The sequence below is a fragment of the Octopus sinensis genome, linkage group LG1 (assembly GCF_006345805.1).
Source record: "Octopus sinensis linkage group LG1, ASM634580v1, whole genome shotgun sequence".
Taxonomy (NCBI): domain Eukaryota; kingdom Metazoa; phylum Mollusca; class Cephalopoda; order Octopoda; family Octopodidae; genus Octopus; species Octopus sinensis.
The window spans coordinates 60,506,348-60,533,847 of NC_042997.1; the positions used below are offsets into that span (position 1 = coordinate 60,506,348).

Genomic DNA, 27,500 nt, shown 5'->3' on the forward strand with positions numbered 1-27,500 from the left:
CACATATAGGTGTGAGCAAATGTATATATGTGTGAGTGTGTATGTGTCTGTGTGTTGTAAAACAATATATACATACATACATATATGTGTGTGTATGAATGTATAAAACCACATATGTATATATATATGAAACCTTCTTCAGCTCATGTTCTATAACCTAGGTTGAATGTGCAACTGAGAGTACAGGAACCATGGTGAATGAATGTTAAAATGAAAGAAAAAAAATTGAAAGAAAATTGGGAAAAATAATGAACAGACTGCCTCACCTGATTGCAGTCAACTGCCAGAGTTATGTGGTGTACATGTGGTACATTAATACACCACAGCATTGTACTTACAACACAATCACCCTTCTGGTAGCAGTCATCACTGATATACGCACACACATACTTAGCAAACACACAAGTTAAATGATTAGAGTGGCTTATGAAGAATTCATTAACTTAGACACATCTGCAAACCAAGCAGCCACGTCTACATTTAAGATCTCGTATCTCTTTATGAACGGGTGTTCCTGGAGAGAAAAAGAAAAAACAATGTCACTTATTAAAAAACTGATACACAGAAAGTAAAAAAAAATAATATAAGCAAAAAGTTGAAAATTGAATAAAATGTGCTCCAAACTATAATTACAAATGTATACATACATATAGATATATGTATGTATGTATATATATATATATATAACCATCACCATTTTCCATGCCAGCATGTGTTGGACAGTTTGACAGGAACAGACCAGCAAGGAGCTGACCAGACTCCAACTGTCTGTTGTGGCATGGTTTCTACAGCTGGATGCCCTGCCTAATGCCAATACACACACAAATACACGTGCACACACACACACACATGTATGTATACATATATAGATATACAAACATGTATCAAATCATCATCATCATTTAACATCTACTTTTTACACAAACACACACACACACACACACACATGCATAAATATACACAAATATATACATGCTCATATCACCATCATCATCGTTTAGTGTGTGCTTTCCATGCTGGCATGGGTTAGATGGTTTGACAAACTGGTAAGCTGGAGAGCTGCACCAGGTTCCAATCTGATTTGGCATGGTTTCTATGGCTGGATGCCCTTCCTAATGCCAACCACTTCAAGAGTGTAATGGATGCTTTTTATGTGCCACCAGCATGGGTGCCAGTTACATGATACTGGCATTGATAGGTATAAAATATATATACACACAAACATATCTATAAAATCAGTCATTCACATTTCACCCATTTTCCCATGCTTGCATGGGTCAAGTGAATACATTATTTAGACTTTTGTTTTATTGCCGGATGCCCTTCCAGTCACTAACCCTTGGCTATTTTTTACATGTCTATGAATGCACAAAACAGAAGTTTTTGACAGAAGTGACAACAACAACACTGCCCAAACATAACTTTTTAATAAGAGAGCACGCATTTAAACAAACACACATGCTTATACAAACAGCAATAAGCATAGGCACAGACATGGCAGTGTGTTGAAGAAATTCATTTCACAACCACATGCTTTCAGGTTTGAATATACACACATTGGTTTCAAATTTTGGCACAATGCCAGCAATTACCTATTTTATCAACCTCAGTGCTCAACTGGTACTTATTTTATCAACCCGAAAAGGATAAAAGGCAAAGTCAGCTTTGGCAATTTGGGCAAGTGCCTTCTACTATAGCCTTAGGTTGACTGACACCTCAAGACTATAAGCCATTGTTTGTTTATATGCATATATGAATGTATAAATAGACAAATAAGAATGGACAATCACAGTTCAAGGTGATACATATTTCAAAAGGAAGATATCCATTGACTATGTGTATATTGCATCATAATATAAAAACATACCATCTCATAGTTAGGGATGCAATTGCCATATAACAAAAATGAAGTTAACGACCATGACCTATATAATCCCCATAAATTGATATATATATATGTATTTTATGTGTGTGTGTATTCATTATTTGTTCATTCATTTAACATCCATTTCCCTTGTCAGTATGGCTTTTTACAGAGGGTGGAGATAGAAAGTAAACCCAGCCATAAAATCTTATGGCCAACCTGTCCCTGATTTTGACATAGGGGATACCTTTATTCTACAAGTCTTTGAAAGTACAGAGCAACTGGTCATAATGTCAACAAGGAATGTCAATATCAGTGCCATTACTCACAAGCAGTGACAAGCATGGAATATATAAACACTGAAACACATTCGATGGACACAGACAAATATCCTCACATGACACTGATCACCCAAGAGCTAACATAGAAGACACTTACTCCAGGTGCCATGCAATAAGACTGAACCTGAAACCACAGAATTGTGATATGAACTTCTTAACTACACAGCCATGCCTACACACACACACATTTATGTATATGCCTGTCATCATAATTAACATTTAACATCCTTCTTTGAAGCTGACATATTTTGGACAGTTTGACAGAATCCAATGAGCTGGAGGACCACATTAAGCCCCAATGTTGATTAGCTTTCCTAATGCCAACCACTTTACAGAGTATAGTAGGTGTTTCTGTGTTGTTTTTTTTCATGACACAGGCACTTGTGAGATCACCAAGTAACTTTCAAGAAACTGAAAAAGGATTTCCTTAACTGAGTAAGATTCTAGTGGGTACGGAGGTGGGTGCGGAAGTGGCTTTGTGCCATGTATTGAGAAACTACGCTATGACTGAAGGACGGCACAAGAGTCCTGGAATAGAAGAGAAACAGCTATCCTGCATTATATAAAAGTGGGTGGGAGAATCTAGAAAGAAGATAAAGATGTTGGTGGAAAGGTGTCAAAAATATTCTCAAGATACAAGAAGGTGAGTGTAAGAAACAATACAGAGGATTGGGAAGGGTGTGTGGATAAATTCATGAGTATGAGAGGAGAGTGACCAATAGTTTCAGAGGGGATAAAGGTGAAAGTAGTGAATGAAGTACAAGAGTGGAACTGAGATCAATGGTCAATTAGTGGAGGGGGGTGGGTGAAGAAGAACTCAGGAAGAAGGTGATGGTAAGTGGTAATAGAGGACAGATGGAGAGCAGAAGTTTAATAAACCTGTACATAGATTAAAAAATAGGGAGAAAATATGTGGAATGGGAGAATGGAGGAAGAAAGATTGGAACAGGAACAGGGTCAGAGGTATGTAGTGATGCCTATAGTGGGAGGGAGACATAGGACAGGGGCAATGATAGTAGATATGAGAAGGGGTTGAGAGTGCTGAGACTGATAGCAGATATGAGCTCTGGCAGGCAGTCTTAAGATGTAGCTCAGAGGAGATGAAAAAATACCTGGAGGCAGAGAAAGGATTGACCAATGGGAAATAAAGAGGTTCCAAGGACAGGAAGAGGTAATTAACAGCACAAAGAGAATGAAATATGAGCAGAATCCGTTGAAATATGATTAACGCAGCTGGATGGTACCATTATTGGAAGAGTGATAGAAGGATAGTTGTTAGGAAGACGATAGGTTGAGAAAAATTTAACCCTTTCGATACTAACCCGGCCGTAGGGATGAATGCCTAGTGACTGTACAGAGATAAATATAATGATGTTTAGTATCTCACTTTCTCCATGAAAGACAAGTCTGCTTCAGCACAATGAAACAGTCTTTTATCATCTCCACCTTAAGGTTCAACATTTTAAGATCAGCCTTCGCTACTTTGTCATGCCATTTTAAATCTCTCTCTTTCTCAAGTTCCACCTGCTTAAAGTGATCAGCATATCTTTGTCATCATCCATGCACATTAAATGACCATACCAACACATTCCCTCTTGCACACTACACCTGATTCCTCTTATGCCCAATTTTCTCACAACACAAATCTATTTAGTCAGACATGCACATCCAATGGAGCATAATAGTATTATTCCTTTCTTGACTGTACATGTCCTCAGCAGTTAGCTCACATCTTGTCCAATCTATACAAACAAAGATTAAGCAGACATAAAAATGATGATGATGATGATACACTCAAACTCATTTACATATTTGTGATAAATTTACATAATGCCCAAACCTATTGATCATTGGGATTGAGCATAATTCTTGAAATTAGTAAATGTTATCAACTCACCAATAATTTCTTGTATTTAGGTCTTTTCTTATAATCTTTAGTTAGGCTGAAGAAACGGAAAAAGAAATGTTAATGAAGAAAACATATATTGAGATAACATAAGAACACAAGTAGATATATGCATATGCAATTATTAATTCTATAGCCAAGTTTTACCATGATAATATGCTTTGTATTATGACATGTTGGCATTTCTCTTGAGGCCTGTATCATCTTGTCAGTGTGGTAAAGCATCTTCAATTCAGACGTAGCCATTTGTTATCATGGTATCCTTCACCACAGGTAATCAAATATTATAAGGCAAATTTATCAAATGTACAAGTCTTTCTCCAATCAATCAACTCCCAATAATAATAGTAATAATAGTAATAATAGTGATGATGATGATGATGATGATGATGATGATAGTAGTAGTAGTAATAATAATGATGATGATGATAGTAATAATAATGATGATGATAATAGTAATAATAATAATGATGATAATAGTAGTAATAATAATAATAATAATAATAATAATAATAATCCTTTCTTCTGGTGGCACAAGGCCTCAATTTGGTGGGAGGGGACTAGTCAATTATATAGACCCCAGTGTTTCACTGGTATTTAATTTATCGACCTTGAAAGGATGAAAGGCAAAGTCAACCTCAGCAGAATTTGAACTCAGAACATAGCGACAGACAAAATATCACTCAGCATTTCGGCCGGCATGGTAACGATTCTGCCAACTCACCACCTTAATAATAATAATAATTGTTTTAAATTTTGTCACAAGACCAGTAATTTTAGTGAGACAGGGATAGTCAACTACATTGACTTTAATAGTTGACTGGAAGTTTATTTTATCAACCCCAAAAGAATAACAGACAAAGTTAACCTCAGTGAAATTTGAACTCAGAATGTAAAGTGCCAGAAGAAATGCTGCTAAGCATTTTGTTTGGCACATCAAGAATTCTGCTATAAGCCAGTACAAAGCATTTTTCTGATGTTCCAATGAATAGAAAAAAGAAAAAAGTGAAAACATGAGGAAATATTAAAAACTACTTACCAATCCCTTACAAATGAACAAAAATCTAGTGAGAAGCCATTGTTGGGAGGGAGGAGTGGTGGCTCTTCTTGCAACACTTTTGTGAGAAGTTCAAAATCTGTTCTGCAGTTCTTGTATGGAAACTCACCTGTTGCAAGTTCAACCTGTGAAGAAACAGAAAAAAAGTAACATCAATAGTTCTTTAAGAAGATATTTTATCCTTTTTTTAAGAATAGTAAAAAACTTGTATTTTGTTGGTTAAAATTCAGTTATATTCAATACTGAAATATGAAAACTTCATTTTTGTATTTGGTTTGCAAGATTTTTTATGTGAATACATGTATTGAAACAAATTTTGTTGTCTTGGGAGAGTCATTGTGCCAATAATAACACACTCACAGGTTCAAATCCACTTCTTTATTATTAGTCTAATCAACTAACTAATCAATCACTGGTTTAATGTGCTGGTTTAACTGGTTGTTAGTTAGCAAAGTTTCTTTTGCCAGAGTTTGGACCTTTCCAGTGAATATTTTTTCTAAAGCAGACCTTAGAATGAGAGGGGAGGTCACTAAATCTCTGAAAAGGTTGCAAATAACAACACAAAGACTTTGACTAGCAAACAGCTGATTGATTGTTTAACCAGCACATCAAACAAATGATGTAATCTAAATCAAAGAAAATGGCAAACAATTACAGTGGTACAATTCTGCAACTCATTTCTTCAAATATTTTTATTGTAGTTTTCTAGACTACAGTTTAATACATAGATGGCAACTATTACAAGGGAGACAATCCTTTCTTCATAATATGAAGCAAGATTAGAAATCTGAATTTGAAACTGAGGAATTACGAAGAAAAAGATGCAAAGAATTCACAAATTTAATTTATTTTTGTTTTCTTATAACAAAGTTCTTACAGTTCCTATTTGAAAGTAATCATGTATAGCACTATTTCATTCTTTTTAGAAATCAACAGCAAGATATAACCAGTAGCTTATTAATTAAACAATATTTTACGAAGTGAGACATTTCATAAAAGATGAAAATAATTACAAGTTGTTACCAAAGTGGAGCAGCTTGCTTTTTCATAAAACATTTCTTTTAGAATTATGACATTATCTGCTTTGAAGTTTATAAAAAAGGTAAATTGAACAATTACATAATTAAAATATTTATTATACACACGAACATTTATGTTTAAAATATAAAAACATACATTTCATTTATGTCGAAAAATACTTGCAGCCAAAACTTACACATTCATACAAATACACAAAATCACCCACACATATAAATATATATTTTTATATACACTAAAGCTTAAAAATCAGGATCCTAAATTTACAAAGAGGCGCTATGCAGATATAAACATCACGCTTGCTGTGTTTGGTAAATATAGCTATTCATTTATTCATCTAGATAAATAGCCAAAAGACCTTGCAAATTATCCATTCTAACTATGTTGCTGAAAAGACTTCATTATCAAATTCGAAAGACCATAAGCAATAGGAGATTAATAACTTACTAAAGAGATCCCCAAACTCCAAACATCTGCACGGATATCATAATCTGGCCTTTCTGGATCTGGTGGATCAATTCTTTCAGGCTGTTTAAATTAATAAAAGGAAAACAATGAAAAGGTTTTATTTGTTTCACATTCAATGAAAAAATTAGACAGTAATTTCTTTTAAGTATGTAAGTTTGTGAATATATGTATGTATATATATATATCATCTTATATATAAATGGCAATTTTTGACTGTCTGTTACCCTCTTGCTAACTATATCAGCAAACCAATCTTCATGAAACTTTGCATACATGTTAAACTAACATCCAGTTAAATTATAAGCTAATTGGATTTCAATAAAAATCGATAATGGGCCACCCTACAGGGGTTGGGCTATTATATAATAAAATGAGAAGAGTGCAAAAAATGTTAGATTGAGGGAAATGTGGTGGCATAATGAAGGTGGCTGATATCAGGGAAGAGGAGGAGACAGGAAGAGACAGAGAGAGAGAGAGAACGAGACACAGACAGAGTGGAAGAGAGAGAATTTGTTTACTGAAAGGAACGGCAATTTTTAATACTTTGTTCTTTAATTTTTACCTATCACTTAATGCATACACTTTGGTGAATTAACTATCGCATGCTCAGTCAAAACTTTTACAATATGTCCAACAACAGATGTTAAACTAACAAGTGAAAGGTAAGGTGTTATATTTGTTTTCAAATCACTGTTTTAAAATTTATTACTTTACCAACATACTGAAACAATAACACTATATATAATGTCTTTCATTTCCTTCCATAGATTAATAGCACATTGTTGTCGGGTAATTTTTACAATAGAATGTCTTACATACATTTTTATTTATTTTATGTCTGATCATGCCTTCTGTAACAGACAGGCCTTGATCAGGACAGATTTGTGCAACTTTTTGCTATGGTAATAACCAACCATTAGTCGATTGTTTCATAGCCGCACATCGTCAATCCTTTCATTCTTCCAACCATCCAACAATTCAACTTACCATTACAATCAATCAGTTTTATGATTCAACTGTATTACTTGCCAGTATTTGTAAATCTATCCCACATCATTGTGTATTTGTAAATCTAATTGTAATTTAAACAGGAACTGAACGGGGTAGGACATGAAACAGTGTAATGGGAATGGGAACTGGAAATAACCCCCACTTTTCAGGGTATTACCAGGTAATTCAGCTAGTACATATATAAATACACATGCATATAATACATATATACATACTTGTAAAATACACACACAAGTGCTGATTGCTAAATGCGGATGGAACTTGTGAAAGAGGGAGGCCCAGAAATACAGGGGACAAAGTAGTGGAGACTGACCTCAAAATTTTGAGCCTCATGAAATAGATGACAAAGGTCTAAGATGAATGGTATTATGCTGTGCTTTAGAAGAGCAGTCCATCTCAGCAAATATAAAGTCTTGTCAAGCCTTTTCCCCACAACTCATCTTCTAACACCTATTCTTCCAGCATTCTTCTACCAACACCACTTCTTGGATGCAGTAAATAATACAATTTACACTTCATATTGTCTCCCTATTATCATCCCTTTTCACCTACGCTTCATACTATCTCCCTATTACTATCCTTTCTCACCTACACTTCATACAGTCCCTTTTTACCTTCTCCTCCTCCCCTAACCTACTCCAATTTCCTTCAGTCCATCTGAAACTGATATTTACCATGTCTTCATCATGTGCCCCATTCACTGTATCCACCTAAATCCTCATCTCTAACTATCCATCACACTCCTTTTACACTCTTATGAATCTACCTATCCACCCACCCTTTCTTCTCTATCCCTGTTCTCTCTTTTATATTCACTTTGTACATCACCATTTCTCTCTCCCTCTCTCTCCAGCTGGGGAAGTCCTATATCACTTCCTCAACAGGATACATGTCCTTGTCTCTCTATCGTACTATACCCTCATTCACTTGAAAGGTCTTGTATTCTGCATTACTTGGTGACCTCACAAAAGCTGGTACCACTACAAAAGGTATCCAATACATTTTGTAAAGTAGTTTCTGCTGTAGAAACCTGCCAAATGATGATCAATGCAGTTTTCTGGGTCATCAGTTCCTGTTAAACCCATGTCAGAATGGACAGATGATGATGATGATGACGATGACGAAAATAAGGATATAAATATAATATAAACTTATATATATATTTTTAATCTTTTACATGTTTCAGTCACTGGACTACAGCCATGCTGGGGCACTGCCTTGAAAGATTTTAGCTGAACAAATTGACTCTAGTATATATTTTGTAAAGTCTGGTACTTATTCTATCAGTCTCTTAAGACCAGTTGTCAAGCAGTGTGGGGGACAGACACAAACATACACATACACAACAAGCTTTTCAGTTTCCATCTATCAAATCCATTCACAAGTCTTTGCTCAATCTGAGTTTTAGTAGAAGATACTTGCTCAGTGTGCTTCAATTACAATCTCTTTTAATTAAGGGTATGAAAGAAAAGTTATCTATTGTATATTTCAGCAATATATATGTAAACAACTGAAATTGTCTAAGAAAACTGTTACACTAAGTTTAAGATAATGTATAATCTAGCACAATACAAATTGCTTCTATTTAATAAATTGTAGCAATGAACAGTTATGATAGAAACTATAAACTAAATTATAATAGATGAATTCAGTTACTTACAGCCATGTACGCAGCACAGCCTGCACTTCTGGTCTTTGCTTTGGAATCAACTAAACGGCCACTGATTCCAAAATCACACAATTTCACAGAGCCTTTTTCATCTAAGAGAATGTTGGAGGGTTTCACATCTAACAAGCAAATTAAAAGCACAACTTGAAAATACCTGTTGTAATTTTCTTTCATTATTGTCTATTTACTTATTTGAAGGAAAAGATATCTGGAAAGATATCTGATATTTATTTCACTGTATAATAGTATATAAATGAGTTTGTAGAAAGTAAAATTCATTTTTATATTTTCTTTTGAAAAAAGTTATTAATAATAAAGAAATTTATAGGTACATGAACATTAGTACAATTTTTCTCTTTCCATAATTAACAAATCTTAATGTTTTATTAAATACAAACAATTAATTAAAATTTACAGAAAATGTGGAAAAGAAAAATGTTAAAGTTACGTTAATAAGGAAAAATTTAAATAATAATTTCAACTTCATATATTTTACAAAATTTTATAACTATTTTACTAGTTCATTAATGTGTATTTCAATACAAAATTCTCTTCAATGAGTTTAATGTTAATAAAAGAAACAAATACAAAAACTAACAAGAAGTTGATGAATACAACTAACCTCTGTGTATCACACCATGTCGTTCTTTAAGGTAATTCAATGCTTTTACAATCTACAGTAAAAAGAAATTTTACCTGAACAACACCTACTTACTTTTTCATATATTCACTAGATACCAACAAAGATAAATAACATCAACCCATAAGTCCTATTAGTAACAATATTGTTAAAGATAGTTCTGATCAACAAATCATGTAACTACCTATATGTCAATCCAACATATAGGATTGTTCTTAAAAACAAATAAGATTTAAAACAGAGCTCATACAAACAAGTTATTAAATTTCTTTCAACAAATCTACTATAATATTCAAGAAAGGTTTATTTAAATTTTTTATAACAAAAGATGCAGAACTAGTACATGTTACTGGTTTCCTAGATGTCACGAGAAAGAATATTCATACAAAAACATGTGCTACAGTAAGACACAAGTCAAGTATATATTTCACAAAACAATACTTTAACACATTAATCTTTTCACAATATTCCTTCTCAACACATATAGTACTGCACCATGTGAAAAACTTTTGCTCAAAGCAAAACAAAATATTTAAGACCATTTAAAATTAACAAGGAATTATACTCACTGCAACTGCCATTTTGCCAAGGATCTTTTCTGGTATCGGTATGCGTGTTTTCTTTAATAATTTATCTAAGCAAGTAGCCATTAGTTCCATACAGATCCATACTTCACTCTGAAAGCATAATAATGTTATATATATTTTTCTAGGAAATATTTTCAAGTAATTTGTATTATGTCATCATCATTTTAATATCTGTTTTTCTATGCTAGCATGGACTAGACAGGTCAGCAGCTCTGTATATTACTTCAATCATATGTTATCTGAGGGGTCCAATATCATAAGATCATCACATATCAACTTTGGCTTTCCTATACTCAAGATACATTTTATTGTTAACACGCAGCATCTCTGTGTAACACTCATGATTTAGTCACATCAGATGACCCAAGCAGTCTCTCCATTCTTTTCTAATCTAGGCACAAGGCCTGACATTTTGGGGCAGGGGAAGCCAGTCAATTAGATCGACCCCAGTATGCAACTGGTACTTAATTTATCGACCCCGAAAGAAAGAAAGGCAAAGTCAACCTCAGCGGAATTTGAACTCAGAATATAAAGACAGAAGAAATACCGCAAAGCATTGCGCCTGGCATGCTAACATTTCTGCCAGCTCTCTCCATTACAACACAACTGATATCTTTAATGTCCCAATTTTAAATTTCATATAAATTACCACTATCATTTGATAGATTATATTCAATTCCTTACTCTCCAACTTATGCACATCTTCCACAAGTAATGCTCATATCCCATTATCATTACATACACTGTCTTTTGCTCTCTGAACATTTAAAAAAATTTTCTTATTCTAAAGGGAAGAGAAAAATTTTTTTCCCAATTTAATAATGGTGATAAAGATGATGATGTTGGTGGTGGTAGTGACAATGATATGTGTGTGATCTTTCATATAATTCTTTAAAAAATTTACAATTAAAATCTGATTTCTAAACAATCTCTGAACATTTAAAAAATTTTTTCTTATTCTAAAGGGAAGAGAAAAATTTTTTTCCCAATTTAATAATGGTGATAAAGATGATGATGTTGGTGGTGGTAGTGACAATGATATGTGTGTGATCTTTCATATAATTCTTTCAAAAATTTACAATTAAAATCTGATTTCTAAACAAACCAGAGAGATTCTCATCATTACACAACTGTCGTGTTTTGTATGTATGGTCAATGTAAACAATGGTTACACAAAAGCACAGGAGGATCTCTGACAAACTGTTAAAGAATTAGAACTTTGGTGAGCCAGATATCATCATCATCACCATTTAACATCATTGTTTTCTATGCTGGCATGGGTTGGACTGAGGACTATCAATGTGTTTATGAAACTGTAATGATGGTTAGCTACCATTGAAATTTCATAAACATCTTGATAATCCTCAGTTTTTGAAATCTTTCTCTTTCTATATCAAAATACAGATTGTATGAGATGTGTTTTGGTAATGTGATGCCACATGGTGAGGTACATGAACAGAAAATCCAGAAGACTTGCAACACTAGTAAAGAACAAATATTGTCATGATGGAAAACAATGCTGTAAAATGATAATCTAATGTAGTGAGGTGCACTGGCAAGCCAAGTGCGACATGGAAGGAAATATTTAAGTCACGCTTCTTAACATATCAAGAAATCAGAATGAATTTGTGATGAAAAAAGTGACAATAGTAACAACAATGATGATGTGCTAGATGTCATAGTCAACATCTTTCCATGCAGCTAGCATCTGGAACTGATAACCAAAATATATTTTCCTATGGTTTTCATAAATGGCTAGTTTAAGTGGGATTCAACAAACATTAGCTTCTATCCTTGTAGTGTAACCAAAATGCAAGCCTGCAAAAACCTTTCTAAATATAATAAATTTTATGAATACTTACAGTTGTTATGAATATGCCTATACACTGAACAATATAAGGGCAGTCATGGCTTTTCATAACAACATCCAAATCCATAATTATCCGTTTGTTTTCTTCTCTGTTACTGGAGCGACGCATTTGCTGAAAAGGAAATGGAATAACTTATTTTTGAAGAGAACAACAAATGTTAGTGAAATAAATTGCCAAAATCTTTATGGTTGAAATTAAGAAGAAACAAAAAACACAGAATAAAAGGATAACATATATTATGGAAAAAGAATAACAACATTTCTTGAAGAGAAGTCATGTCACATCAGAAAGTTACATTAAACATGAGAATAGTTTACACTAAAGAAGTCCCATAGCATTAAAAATTTCTATACAAATCAAATTTATTCTTAGATTCTGAACAGAACTGAAGCCTTTTTTGGCAAAGATGAAACCAAATATCATTAATTTAATCTCTAGTGATGAAATTAAAAGAAATGATAGTTTCTAAAGCTAAAATGAAATACTTTCCTTAAGACATGGAATTAAAATACAAATCCATAAACTGTAATAATTTTCACAATAAAACTCAAAATTTCATTAAAAGTATATTAAACTTCAAACCATCTACAAGGAATTTAATGTTAATGCATGTCTGAATATCTAAATTCTAAGTTTAATTTAAATTATTTATAAAATACTTCATATTGTTTATTTCATTTTGTCAAATTTGCAAACAATTCAACACCAAACTATTAAAATTGAAAATGCTGATATATATTGATGACAGTCAATAAATAAAAAAGTTTAAGAAAGAACAATTTGAAAGACACTTTAAACGACTTCAATTGACTGACTTCTCATTGACGAACAACAATAATTTTGAGAAAAACTAAAAACTTTATTCGAAAGTTGAATATATTCTCAAAATATCTATGTTAAAAATAAAGACAAAACAAAATCACTGAAATCTCCAAAAGCTAAAAATTACTTTTAGAAATAAATTCAATAATGTTGTTTACTCTATTTCTATTTACCTTCACAGCCAAAAAACTGCTTGTTTTCCGGTGCCTCATTTTAATCACCTGCCCGCAAGTACCATGACCAAGTTCACCTAGAGCCTCTAAATCACTGCAGTCACTCGGAAGTTTCTAGATAAAAAAATAATGAAAATTATATGCATAACACTTCTATTACAATTTTTTTCTTTTCTCCTAATGCAATATTTGGTAATATTTTCATTAAAACTTTATTCAAGACATTTAGTAGATGCTCAAATATTGTATTGTAAAAAAAAAATTTCATATAACAAAATCATTTTTCCACAATATTTGAGCAAGTTTTCTTAATTCAAAGACAATTTATGAGAAAAAGTTTCTTTCTTCATTTCATTGAAAGGTGAAGTAAGATTACAAGTGTTTTCTAAATTAAGCTAAACTTTTAGATAGAGGAGATAGTTATGCAGTTTTCAACTCAAACTATAATCATCATACTGTCAATTTTAGCTATAATGTAGTCACAATCTTTTTAATCTCCATAATCAAATGGACACCAAAAATGTATCCAAATGCGGAACATCTAATAATCAGAATTTTCATCTTCCACGCAAACATCATTGATGAAACAATAAACTACATTTTTATGCCTTATTCAATGTATTTCTTGGGTAATTTTGTATTTTAAAAAACCCTGGTATATTTTGTTGCTATTTTTACCAAGTCAGCAATTTTAAATGTTTTATATATACTTCAGAGAAACAAATCCACTGACCTATTTGTTGCCACATCCAACAATGTTCATTCTTACATAGACAACACAACCCTTCATTGCTACTAAGTAACCCCAACCATGTACAATCCACAAGCAAACTAGACACCTCAAGCCAAACCTTATTGATTACATAAACAGAGACCTTGTGAGCATCCTTTAGATGATCCGTGCCAATCTTGTTCTTTTAACAGCAAAAAACTCCAGGACTACTAATATCAAGACAAAAAAAAAACCACACCACTAAATATGAACAGCATACAACTAATAGCTCTCACAGTTGTGCAAAATGCATGGTTTTTCTATCTCCAAGGATCTTCTCTGGTAAAAGCAGATTCTTAGCATAGCTAAGATTGCATTCCAAAGACTTGCTCTTCTCTTCGAAGCCAGTAAAATATTTCAGCTCCTAACAACTGCTGATATACCAAAAGGCTAAAATGAGGCCCATAATGAGTACTACACATAGATTTCTTGGACCGCATCCTGAAAAGGGCCACTCGACTAAATGGAATTCAATTCCTAATGGACATGCTCCAGGCTTTGGCTCACAGACATGCTGTCTCCTCTCTGTCGTTTCTATCGCTACTGTAATGACCTGTTTCTCAGAGTTGGCTGGTCTTGCACTCCCTCCTTTCCCACCCACTTCCATCTTGTAGTAACCATTATACCTAGTCCTTTCTTTCAAAAGACCATCCCTCTGGTTCTTCTCCCAGTTCATATCCTTCTTGCAGTTGTGAAAGGATACATGTCTAAATGCATGCTCAGTATATGGCAAGAAAGTCACAGAACATATGCATGTATAATTCCCACAACAGTTGAAGTGCACTCCAATAATCTCTTGCACCCACTTCACATCAAGTTTTTGGACCCTCTGCCACTAGAATTCTGCAAACATTCTTCTGAACTCTAAATTTTTGTGGATATGACTCTTAAGAGTTGGTACACCAGACCCAAGTCAGAGATGATGCTAAAACTATATTGTAGAAAACTATGTAACGAAATTGAAATTCTCTCCACTACCTGCTATTAAATACAAGGAGGATAGTGCAGTTGGTGCAGATAACACAAGTTCTTAATAATGAAGGACAATGTAGGCAGCATACTAGTTTAAGATTTAAAGAATTAAAAGACAATCAGCATTTTGAAGCTGGTGATGTGCTTATTGAGAAAACTTGGCTGCAACATTTAATATATTGAGCTTACTAAATACTAGCATCTTCTTTGGATACCTGACTATCAAACATTTGCTGTTCAAAGAATATATCTGGAGAATAAATAAATAAATCAGTAAATTACCTGACCATTCAAGTTTAAAATACCAGTCTGTTGCATTATTTCTTGATACTTTTGTTCAATTTCAGCTCTGAAAATAGAAAAGTGAAAAAGCAAAATCATAAATGATGAGATAATGAGTATAAGTACTGTCTGCATATCTGAGATAGGGCTGCTGTAATACACAGAAACATACAAGGCTGTATATAAAAGAAAGCCATTTAATCAATTGGTAATGGTTCAACCAATAACACAATGTACAACTTCTCTCTCTTAATTTCCGATCCTTTTCACTCATTATCATCATCATCATCTTATGCCCTCTTTTCTTGATGATGGGAGCTGGATAAATTTTCATGCTCTGAATCAATCCTTATTTGGGAATTGACATGGTTTTGACATGGTTTCTACAATTGGGGATGCATTTCCTGACATTAAATACTTTATAGAGTGTATTTTATCAAGACACTAGTACTAATCTGCAAAATTAGAGAGCCCTCACTACTCTTCATTGTCTCTGTTCTAAAGCTGACAACTGAGTGATGTATGCCAGTGATAAGTGATGGAGAAATGTATGAGAAAGTAAAGGATTACAAAAAAAGAAGAGAGAGAGCAAGTGGTGGATAGAAACAAAAATGGATGACAGTAGAAGAAAAAGGTGTAATAGATGTCAATAAAGAAGAGTGCTGGTAGGGGAGACTGGATACATATAAGTCTGATGACATCCCTTGTTACAGAGGTGGCATGATAGAACAGATGTAGAGTGATAAAGAGTGATGCAGGAGTTGAATACAGACAGATCCAAATCCCAATCTCTACCATCATCACTACTTTAATGTCCTTTTTGCCATGCTTGTACGGGTGGCTGAGTCTTCTCCAACACTGTGCTACCTTAATGAGGCTCAGGTTTTTGAAATCAGCCTCCACTACTTCACCCCATTTCTTCCTAGGTTTCACTCTACATAAGTTATCTACCTCTGTGAGCACTATGCACTTCTTTAACCAACTGATTCCACCATGTAAGCTCATACCAGCAGTCTTCTCTCTTGCACACTTCATCTAATTTCTTTTATATTCAACTTTTCTCTCACTTTTTATTTCTTCCTAACCTTCACAGATCATTGGTGTTCAAGGAGCATGTCTCATTACCAAGAAAAAATGTTGCATCATAAATGAGTATCATATAATCTGCTTTTCACAGTGAGAGAGGAAGCCTTTGATTGCACCCTGAACTTTTCCCCACTCCATTCTTATTCTGGCTACTATGTTTTAAAAACCCAACCTCTACTGCTAATTAGGCTTTCTAATAAAAATAAATAAATAAATTTCAAACAAAAGCTTATCAACTATTTCAAGGAAGTCTTCTGGGCACCTGAAAGACTTTCTTTCATGTGTACTCTTACTTCTGACTGTTCCTATATACACCTGCCACATATGAAGCTTACATTCTTTGTCCACCTGCCTGAATATGGAATTCCTTCTTACTTCTTTCTTGCATATCAAATGTGGTAATTTCCCAGTTGTAACTTAAAACTTTAGTCTTTACTAAGTTTACTTCGAGATTTCTCAATTCTATGCATGCTTCCACATCTGAAATTTCTCTAAATCTTCTACAGATTCAGCTCTTAAGAAGTAAATCATCAGCTTTTGGCAGTTCCTACATATAACTGGTCCTAAACTCTTCTGTTATAGCCAGGAGAATTACAATAACTAGAAGGACAATGAGAACTGAGTACTGGTAGACCCCTATCTGCAGGCTAAATTCATCACTATACCCTTTGCTAACTCTCATCTTGCTGACTGCATCTCTGTACATAGTTTGCATGGCTCTTACAAGATATTCATCTGTTTTCACTTTTCTTAGCAACAACCAGGCTTCATGGAATGGAACTCTATCAAAGGCATTTTCTTTATCAAGGACACTAGAATGGCTTATACCTAGCTAAGAATTTCTCCTGCAGCTGTGTGCCAGTAGGCCAAGGTTATTGGTAGTACCTCATCCTGGCATAAACCAAACTGTATTTCAGCAGAGTTTATCCTCATCTGTTGTGCTAAAACTATTTCTATTACTTTCACAAACTAGTCCACCAATTAGAGGCAACTGTAATTGCCTTTCTTTACCACATCTTTGTCCTTGTAGCAGTTGAATATGATACTGCAGTGCCAACCATTTGATTGATTATGGGACTAATTAGAATATGATGTACTTATTGAGATATATTAATTATCTGAGTGACTATCACTGATAATCTTTCTGCTTTCCTTGCCTTTATACCTTTAACCATGCTTTCAACCATACAGTTGTCAATTCATGCAACTAGTCTCTCTGATGGGTCTATATGGAATAGGTCTTCTTTCTCCCATCCATTCTCTTTAATCAACAACATCATGTAACATTTCTAAGTCTCTTTCTTATTGGTGTTAGTGAGGGAAAGTGCCAATAACATTCCAAACACACATCTCTCCAACATCTCAATTCTCTCTAGTATACTGTCTTGTTATCTGGGTCATCTCATGTTTCTGATTCTCAAGATGCAAAATATGTGCATACTTCAGATTTCCTTCTTTGCTAAAGATTCTTTAACAAGGAGCTTTTCCAAATCCATCTCTTAGATTTAATGACTATCTACAATACCATTCTACAACCACATCACTTTCTATCTAGTCAGAATCTTGCTCCAATCATGGATCTAGTCTTTAGCCCTAAAAAAGGTTGTCTCATAGACACTCTCAGTTGTTTACTTCAAGCTGAACATCAGCAACATCAATGTCATCAATCTAAGAGGGCCTGCAAAAGTCATGGTTCACTACCTCCTTTCTTCATGACTAACTTATAAAGATATACATTATCATATTTCAGATAGAAAAAAAAATTCAGAATATTTGAAATATAAAGAAAAAATGTTATGTATATTCAGTTGTTATATAAGTAATAGTGTATGTGTTAAAGTAATAACAATATGACTAGTTTAGCATATAATTGCCAACTAATACTAATACTAACTTAAAGTAATAACAATATGACTAGTTTAGCATATAATTGCCAACTAATACTAATACTAACTTCTGGCAGATATAGAACACCTACCTATTCTTTGTAAAGAAAATACTTCCTAAACTTAAAGAGTTTTTGAAGTGCTAATTACTAGCTTTGATCTGATGACATTAAGTAGATGAGAAATTTTCCCTAGGTAGAACACCAATCTAACACAAAGTAACAATGTCAAATTATTTAATATGTAATCCCAAATGCTAGTTGAATTTAAGCCATGCAGAATAAAGTGTTCTATCCATAAACACAATGAAATGTAGGAGCTGCTTTATGAGTAGATATTTCAGCACCATCTGCATCCAGTCATCTGATCTTTGTAATAAAGTCAACTTCAACATATTTAGGGTTTAGATATACAAAAATACTAAGCAATATTTGAAAAGTAAAAACTAATTAGGCAATGTAATTACTACACTAGAGAGTCAAAAGAAAACAAAGAGCAACATTAATTGTTAAAACTAAAATAGTGAAATCCAAAACTGAAACAGAAAAAAATAACTTACCCATCAGGCTGCCTAAGAGCTGAACTTGGGTAGCAATCTAAGGCTCCTGGACGTCTTCTTCCAGATGATGGTGCAGAACTTGAGCGACCTGTAGTAATCTCACCAGCTAAGAAGGTAAACAATAACAACTATGAATTAAGATACTTCTAAGAAGTGAAAAGACATTAAACAACTGAAGAAAGGAATAATAGTCCCTAGTAATAAGAACAGAGTTTATTTTGATAACACATACATTCGATATTAAGATGAAAATAATAATGTAAATTTTATCCTGAAAAACAAAAGAGTAGTAAGCAAGTAAGCAAAAGACAAACAGAGTGAATATCATTAAGTTAATGATGTTTAAAAATGAATAATTAGGAGGAAGAGACTTTGCATTGGCATATTATCTTGCAGAAAACAAAATTTATTATTGAGTAAAAAGAAAAAAAGAACAATGTAGTTTAAATTGTTTTAAATAATGAGGTAAATTTTTTATTGTTATTTTCCAAATTGTTTAATGCTTTTAAATTGTTTAATCACAGGAAATATATCAGACTACTAAATTACTTTTTTTTTCTTTTTACAATAATTCGTGTTGAAAAGAAATCAATATTTATTAATGTTTACTATAGTTTATGCTGAAGACATAAAATTAAACAATTTTAGTCAAGATAATACACATCTATACACAAAAGTCTCCAACTCAATACAAGAAAGCTGCACTGAGAAGCTCAGCTGATATTCAAACTTTACATTGTATATTAAATTTAACTTGTATACAATAATTTAGATTTCCAACAGAAAACTAGTTTAAGACAGCAACAATCAAGAATTGAAAATCTAACAAATACAGACAACTGCATAGACTTCACAGGCAGATGGTTCAGTTTGAATGCTTGTAAAAGCAATAATGCTCTTTAATATATTTTCAATCAACCTTAACTATATTAATTGAAATTTGTTCAATGAAAATTGTTATTGAAGAACTATTCCATTTACGCTTACACCATAGCTTTGTATACTTTAGTTAATGAAAATGGAATAAAACATGAGACAAAAGTCATGGGCATATATTCATGTCAGCAAACGCAAAGCAATAAAAATATTTTGATACAAATAACAGTATTTGTTAAGATAAGTATTTTGAAATTTCATTTTTTTAATCTATTTTTTATTGTTGAGAGATACAAATTATTGTATACAAGAACTATAAGCTCCTGCTTCTAGAAAAATATATTAGAAGGAATTGGGTTGATCAAATATAATTGGTGTTATTGGTGAGTTAAAGCTGATGAGCCAAAAAAATATATAAATAAATAGTTGCCTGATAATTTTATTAGACAATATTTTTAGAACTAAAATACTTACATTAGAATAAATGGTTACAAAGAGAAATGAGAGAGATTAATAGAAACTTTCAAACATCCAAAGCCAAATATAATATTGATTGGAACGGAAGAATCATAGCAACCAAATCTTTCTAATCAAAAATGATTCTTCCCAGAAGAGTACATGCCAATGATAAAAATCAATCAATAATTTGATGTATGCCATATACCTCACCATCACTCAATTCAATTGAATACTTTTTATTTATACATTTATTATTATTCTTTGTGCAATTCATTGACTTTTGTTTTGCTTTTTCCAAAAGCTAGCAGAAAATATTTAAATACATTAAAGTGGCCCAATTCCATAAGGAATAATGTAATGTACTGACTTAACTAAAGGAAGTTGCAATCAAATATTAGATATTATCATTGGCAAAAGAAGTAAAGTCATTAGTGATTTTGTACCCCACTAGAATTTTAATCATTATTATAGAAGTATATCATTTACATTGGGGAGGAGACAAAGCAGAAATCAGGTAATGGAGAGGCTACATTTAGAAAATAATAAGTAAAATAGCGAACAGAATTCTGAAAAAAAAAGAAGAATGATAACAGCTGAAAGTAAGACAATTAGGGCTTCATAGAAAGGCTAGAATGCTAGAAATATATATATATATAATATATATATATATATATATACATATATTTTACATACTATATTGTATGCATGTATGAATACATGTGTGTATGTATATGTATATATATGTATGTATATATATATATATGTGTGTGTGTGTGTGTGTGTACACACATACATATATATATATATATATATATATATATATACATATATTTTACATACTATATTTGTATGCATGTATGAATACATGTGTGTATGTATATGTATATATATGTATGTATATATATATATATATATATATATATAAAACACCCATATGTTGTGTTAAGATACATGGACACTGATTAAAAGGAAAAAACAGGCAAATAATAACATATACAAGCAGTTATACTGTTGCAAAATAATCGAAAGTTTTCATTTTATCTTCATTATACACCTCAAAAAAATATGTAATTATCATTATTATTGTTAATAATGATAGGAAATAAATTATGAATAAGGAAAAAAGGACTGTATTGAATTAGAAACATTACAAAAAAAAAAGATATTTTAAAACAAGATAGAAATAGTGAATGCTGACAACATAAAGAGCAAAGTAAGAATGATTTTTTAAAAATAATTGAGAATAACTACTCCTTGTATAACATCAATTTAAGATTCCAATGCTATTGATAATACAGCATTAACTTTGGGTTTTGCTATTTTTTTTATAAAGATACCAGACAATTGACTTATCTTTTAAGTGAGATCACTGGAAAGATATCTGCATAACACTAGATTCTTGCCTTCATCAACACAAACACTTGAGCCCTTCACAAAGCTGAATTTACACTAACAATGCACTGGCTACACAGGCAGTTGGTCTAAGTTTTCAAGCCATATTCAGGAGACATCTTTCTAATAATGTCTTGTAGTTAAAATATTTTGTAGCTAAAATATCTTATTATCTGAATGGTAACTTCAAGAAAGTCAGGATTAACAAGTATTAGAAAAAGATGTTAAAAGAAAATGTTAACTACATGGAAGCCTTAATTATATTAGATTGAATGCACCAACTGAACAACAACAAATACATGTTTATATTCAAACATAGCATTGAAGTAGATATAAAGTATAGGACTCTTGAATCATTAGCTACTCAAATCTTGATCCTCCTTCATATATAACAAAAATGTTTTCCACAACATAATATTAAAACTCTTTAAAACCCTAACTATGAAATATTTCTTGACATCTAAAGATCCAAAATAAGTCTTAGCTTAAAGGGTTAGAAAACAACAGGAAACTGGATACATTTAGCTATTTGTTTTGCTACTTTTTCTCAAACGACCATGGTGACAAAAGGAGCCAACCAGAGAGCATCGCTATGGCTACTTGACTAGCTAAAAAAAAAAAAAATCCCTTAATCACACCCTACTACCTTAACCCTTTCGTTACTATATTTCTGACCAAAATACACCCCTTATGTGTTTCAATTAATTTCTCACATAATCATAAATTTAGTCTGGTTTCATTAAACAACTATAACTTTTTTATTTATCAATATATTAACGCGATTTTTGGAAGATAACTTAATGAAATGTTCTCAACCAATTCTATACTATAATTTTTGTCACAAAGTGACTCTAATTGCAGGTAGATACAGGTAAATTCAACAAAATATAAAATTATTAAAATTTTGTTCAAACATCGCTATAGAAAATGGGTTATTAGCTAATGTTCAATTGGGTATACAACAAAATTTTACGATAGAATTTGTTATTCTGGGTAACTTTCTGATACCCATAATAATATTTATGGCAAAATAGTCTTAATTTCATTTAAGATTGTGGGAAACCACTAACTATCCTTTCTTTCGTTTTGTTTACATTTAGCGTAACGGTTCGTTTCCGCCGTAATGATTTCAAATAGGCTCATTCGAAAAAGTAAAAAGAAATAGCCTAGGGCTTTACTCTCCAGGGAAAGTCTGTGGCTTGGTCCAGTTTCTTCAGGAAAATCACCGAAAGAAACAGTTTTTAAATTTTCACTCCATTCAGGTGCCAATTCATTTTCTTTATCGCTATCGGAGCTCTCGGATTCACTGTTTTCACTTTCGGAAAATGAAACATCAGATTCATTATCAAATACCACGTGCTTTTTTTTTTCAGTCATAGAGTTAGATTTATCAAGGTCTTCAGTAAAAAATACTTCGAATTCTGACTTGCTGCTTGATATAATGAAATTCGTATCCATTTTTTGTCAGAATTACAAATTTTGAAAACACAATAGGAACAAATTTTGGAAAAAAATCTCCCAAAATTCACAGAATTAAAATTACACTTCGATCATTGTACAAAACTGTAGATGAACTGTTTACGAAGTATAATCAGTGTTTTCACGAATGTACTAAAGAGATTTGCTCTGATATTCTCATTTAAATATGAATAGGTAAATACAGGCGGGTTTGGGCAGTTTGGTGACATTAACCAAAATTTTTTTCGGGTGGCTTTGGGCGGTCTGGTAACGAAAGGGTTAAGAAAGGAAGGACATGCTTAGACAATGTAGTCCTGCCATTATCTTAGATCTAGGTATCATGGCTGACTTAAGGATAAGCAAGAACAACTGTATACTGAAATCTAAGTACAGCCACATCAAGAACATACTGATTTATCACCGAATCTGAAAATTGACTATAGCTAACAATTGTCAGGTTCAACCTATCACTGCCATTTCAGATAGGCACTCCAAAATAGGTGAATTTTTTAGAGTAAGAAGTAAATTCTTAACATACTGAAACTGCAGTCTAATTTTAATTCTTGGTTCATTCAAGTTCACAACACAGAAGCTATTAATGTATTTGGTAAAGTCAATATGTGTTGCATCATTCTATCTAGCAAGCCTTGTAGATGAATATTTATAGGTATATTTATGTGTTTGTCTTTCCATTTTTATTTAGTTTTCTCAATTTTTGTCCAACAGAGACAGGATGTTGACAATATAATTAATTTAAAATTAACAAAATTAAGTGATAACAAGATAAGTCATTGGTGTATGACTGCCTTTTTATTAAAGTGAACCAAATGATCCTACTCATTCAATGTCAGGCAAAGAGCCATAGATTTGTTTGTAAGAGATAAAATAATCATACCATATATTTGTAATACAAAATAACATTAACTGAGAGAAGGTCTGAGGGTCTGTATAAGATTACATATAATTTGTCGATCTCTAAAATCACAGCAGGTTGATAAGGCTTGGTCAAATATTTAGCAGAAAACATCCTCTGGATAGAACACTGATTAATCTATAGTAACATTCTTAGATGATTTCAGACCTATTTCCCAAAAGCTAGGATGAACTAAGACATATACAATTAGGTGCAACATTTTAAATACACAAAACATTTGAACTCATTCTCAGTTTTTTCACCTTTGTGTCCAAGGTAACACACGAAGCAACAGGACTAACTTGATTTAAAGATTAACCACCAGTTGAACATTTAATATGAAAAGCAACCTGTTCTAGATATATTCTTATACCTCTTATTGGTTTCAGTCACTGGACTGCATGAAGCAATGCAAAGGTACAAAACTTTAAGAGCTCGGTTGATCATATTAACCCAAGTATTTATATCAGCTTGGTACTTATTTTATCAATACATATTTGTCAAAATACAAAGTTACAACAGAAACGACAGAAACACAGAAATTATATATATATATATTTTGCACAAACACCATGTATTAGAAAGCCTAAGATCAATAGAGTTAGCCTGCAATCTACAATGCCAACACTATAGAAAGTAAACAGATGTAAATTCTTCTAGCTATCCTCCTCACACATATTTACATTTGTTTACTCACTGTAGCATACATATTATAAATTATATACTAACTGCAATAAATTTATATATATATATATATATATGTATATATATATAAATATATATATATATATATATGCATATATATAAATTTATATATATATATATGTGTGTGTGTGTGTATTTATGTTTGTATGTATGTATATATATTTATATATATATATATATTATATATATATATATACATATATATATATAGATAGAAAGATATAGATATGTATGTATGTATGTATGTATATATATATATATTTAAGTCGTCTCCGACACACAAGTGCAAACAAGGGAGTCAGAGAAAGGCAGAATGCCACTTAAATCTGAACACTACTATAGAAATATTCTTTTAAAAAAACTTTTCTTCTAATTTTTCTAAATTTAATTATTTAATCGTTACAGTTGAAAAGGTCTCAAAATGACCGAAACCGGTACTGAAATGTTCACTATAAAATTATTTTAGCATTTTCTATTTTTCACTTGTTTTTTCATATATATATTTATATATATATACATATATATATAGATAGATAGATATAGATATGTATGTATGTATGTATGTATGTATGCATGCATGCATATATATATATATATACAGACCCATTGAAGCTGATCTCTCTTTTCTTGATAATATACCCGAGAGACCAGCAGCAATCAGGAAATTGAACAATGGAAAGGCCCCTGGTATGAATGGACTAGGTGCAGAGATATATAAATATGGTGGTGATCATCTTTGTGCAATGTTGACAGATGTGATTCAGAGGGTTTGGCAAAGTGAAGAGGTTCCTCCGGATTGGTGTGATGCAACTATGGAGATATATAAATATAAAGATGGAAAGGATGTCAGTGATAATTATCGCGGTATCTGTCTGTTAGCTGTTGCTGGAAAGGTCCTCTGTAGGGTAATGCTGGATAGATTGCTTCTGCATATTGCTGATGAGGTTCTACCAGAATCGCTGTGTGTGTTTAGGGATAGTAGGAGTACTATGGATATGATATTTTCAGTTAGACAGTTGCATTGAACAGGATATGGACTTATACCAGGTTTTCACTGACATAATAAAGGCATTTGATTCTATTAATAGAATTGCACTTTGGGAGATCCCAAAAAAGCTAGGATGCCCTGAAAAATTTGTGAGAATGCTTAGACAATTTCATGACAAGATGGAAATGAGAGAATTTTGGAGGCACTTTATCAGATCCAATTTCTATAGAAAATGGTGTAAAGCAAGATGATATTCCTGCTCCTACACTGTTTTCTATATATTTCACGATAGTATTTGAAACAGCTTTTAAAGATTGCTCTGAAGGGGTCTATATAAGATATAGGACAACAGGAAAACTGTTCAATCTCAAAAGACTGTGACAAAACGTAAGTTCTGCATTCTCACCTTGTTGAGTTTCTGTATGCATATGATTGTGACCTGTTAGCACATTCTCAGAAAGATATGCAACACATGGTTAATATGATTTCTGCAGCATTGGGTCTAACAATCAGGAGTGGCTGTGTGGTAAGTAGCTTGCTAACCAACCACATGGTTCCGGGTTCAGTCCCACTGTGTGGCATCTTGGGCAAGTGTCTTCTGCTATAGCCCCGGGCCGACCAATGCCTTGTGAGTGGATTTGGTAGACGGAAAATGAAAGAAGCCTGTCGTATATATATATATATATGTGTGTGTGTGTTTGTGTTTGTCCCCCTAGCATTGCTTGACAACCGATGCTGGTGTGTTTATGTCCCCGTTACTTAGCGGTTCGGCAAAAGAGACCGATATAATAAGTACTGGGCTTACAAAGAATAAGTCCCGGGGTCGATTTGCTCGACTAAAGGCGGTGCTCCAGCATGGCCGCAGTCAAACGACTGAAACAAGTAAAAGAGAGAGAGAGAGTGTTATAATGAACCAGCCTGTTCCCTCCAAGATGTATGTGGAACCTTTTATAACTGAATGGTCAAAGGTTGGAGACAGTACCTAGATTTATTTATTTAGGAAGTACCTTGAGCTCTGCTAGTCTTGATGATGGCATTTCATACAGAATCAGCAGGACTAGTAGTGCTTTTGGTAGGCTTGATAGGCATCTGTGGAAACAACATAATATATCTTCACAAATTAAAGTTAAGGTATGTAACACATGCGTCCTCCCATCTTTGCTATAAGGAAGTGAGACATGGGTTGTTTACGTAGGCTGGTAAGGCAATTGGAAAGATTTCATCAATACTGTCTGAGAAACATTTTGGGGATAAGCTGGAAAATGGCCATTAGTAATGTGGGGGTGCTTGAGAGGAGTGGCAGTAGAAGTATAGAGTCAATGATTTTGCAAAGACGTTTGAGGTGGTGGGAGGGGGGGATTTGGTAAGGGTGAGTGATGAGTGACTGCCCAAGCAGCTATTGTATGGTGAGCTGGAAGATGGCAGGAGACCAGCACATAAGCCTAAGCTAAGGTTTAAGGATTGCCTTAAAAATGCTCTAATACAGACAGGAATTACAGCTGGTAATTGGTAGAGGGAGGCACAAGACCATGATGGATGGAGGAAGATAGTGCATGATGGTTGTTCAAGGTTTGAGAGGGAGAGAGTTAAGTATGAGAGAATTAGGATGGGGCTTAGAAGTGGAGAACCTGTGGAAAGTGAGAGAGTGTTGCTTTTTATGTGTGTGGCTTGTGGGAGGAGGTGTTTGAGTCATGCAGGCCTGGTG

At 32.9% G+C, this 27,500-nt stretch overlaps 1 protein-coding gene across 4 annotated transcripts in view; it reads right to left on the reverse strand.

The window, feature by feature from the left end:
* Positions 1-14: 14 nt before the first annotated feature.
* The window catches only part of LOC115212821 (dual specificity mitogen-activated protein kinase kinase 7-like), an 83,410-nt gene continuing 55,924 nt past the window's right edge, over positions 15-27,500 (reverse strand). For all 4 annotated transcript variants that reach the window (XM_029781588.2, XM_029781578.2, XM_036501450.1 and 1 more), the window contains 11 exons: positions 19,005-19,110; positions 15,474-15,540; positions 13,448-13,561; positions 12,444-12,563; positions 10,564-10,671; positions 9,977-10,028; positions 9,346-9,473; positions 6,654-6,734; positions 5,151-5,293; positions 4,103-4,148; positions 15-514 (listed from right to left, as the gene is read on the reverse strand). In XM_029781588.2, the coding sequence (XP_029637448.2) occupies positions 425-514; positions 4,103-4,148; positions 5,151-5,293; positions 6,654-6,734; positions 9,346-9,473; positions 9,977-10,028; positions 10,564-10,671; positions 12,444-12,563; positions 13,448-13,561; positions 15,474-15,540; positions 19,005-19,110 (1,055 nt within the window). In that variant the 3' untranslated portion in view covers positions 15-424. The remainder of the gene's footprint in view (positions 515-4,102; positions 4,149-5,150; positions 5,294-6,653; positions 6,735-9,345; positions 9,474-9,976; positions 10,029-10,563; positions 10,672-12,443; positions 12,564-13,447; positions 13,562-15,473; positions 15,541-19,004; positions 19,111-27,500) is intronic.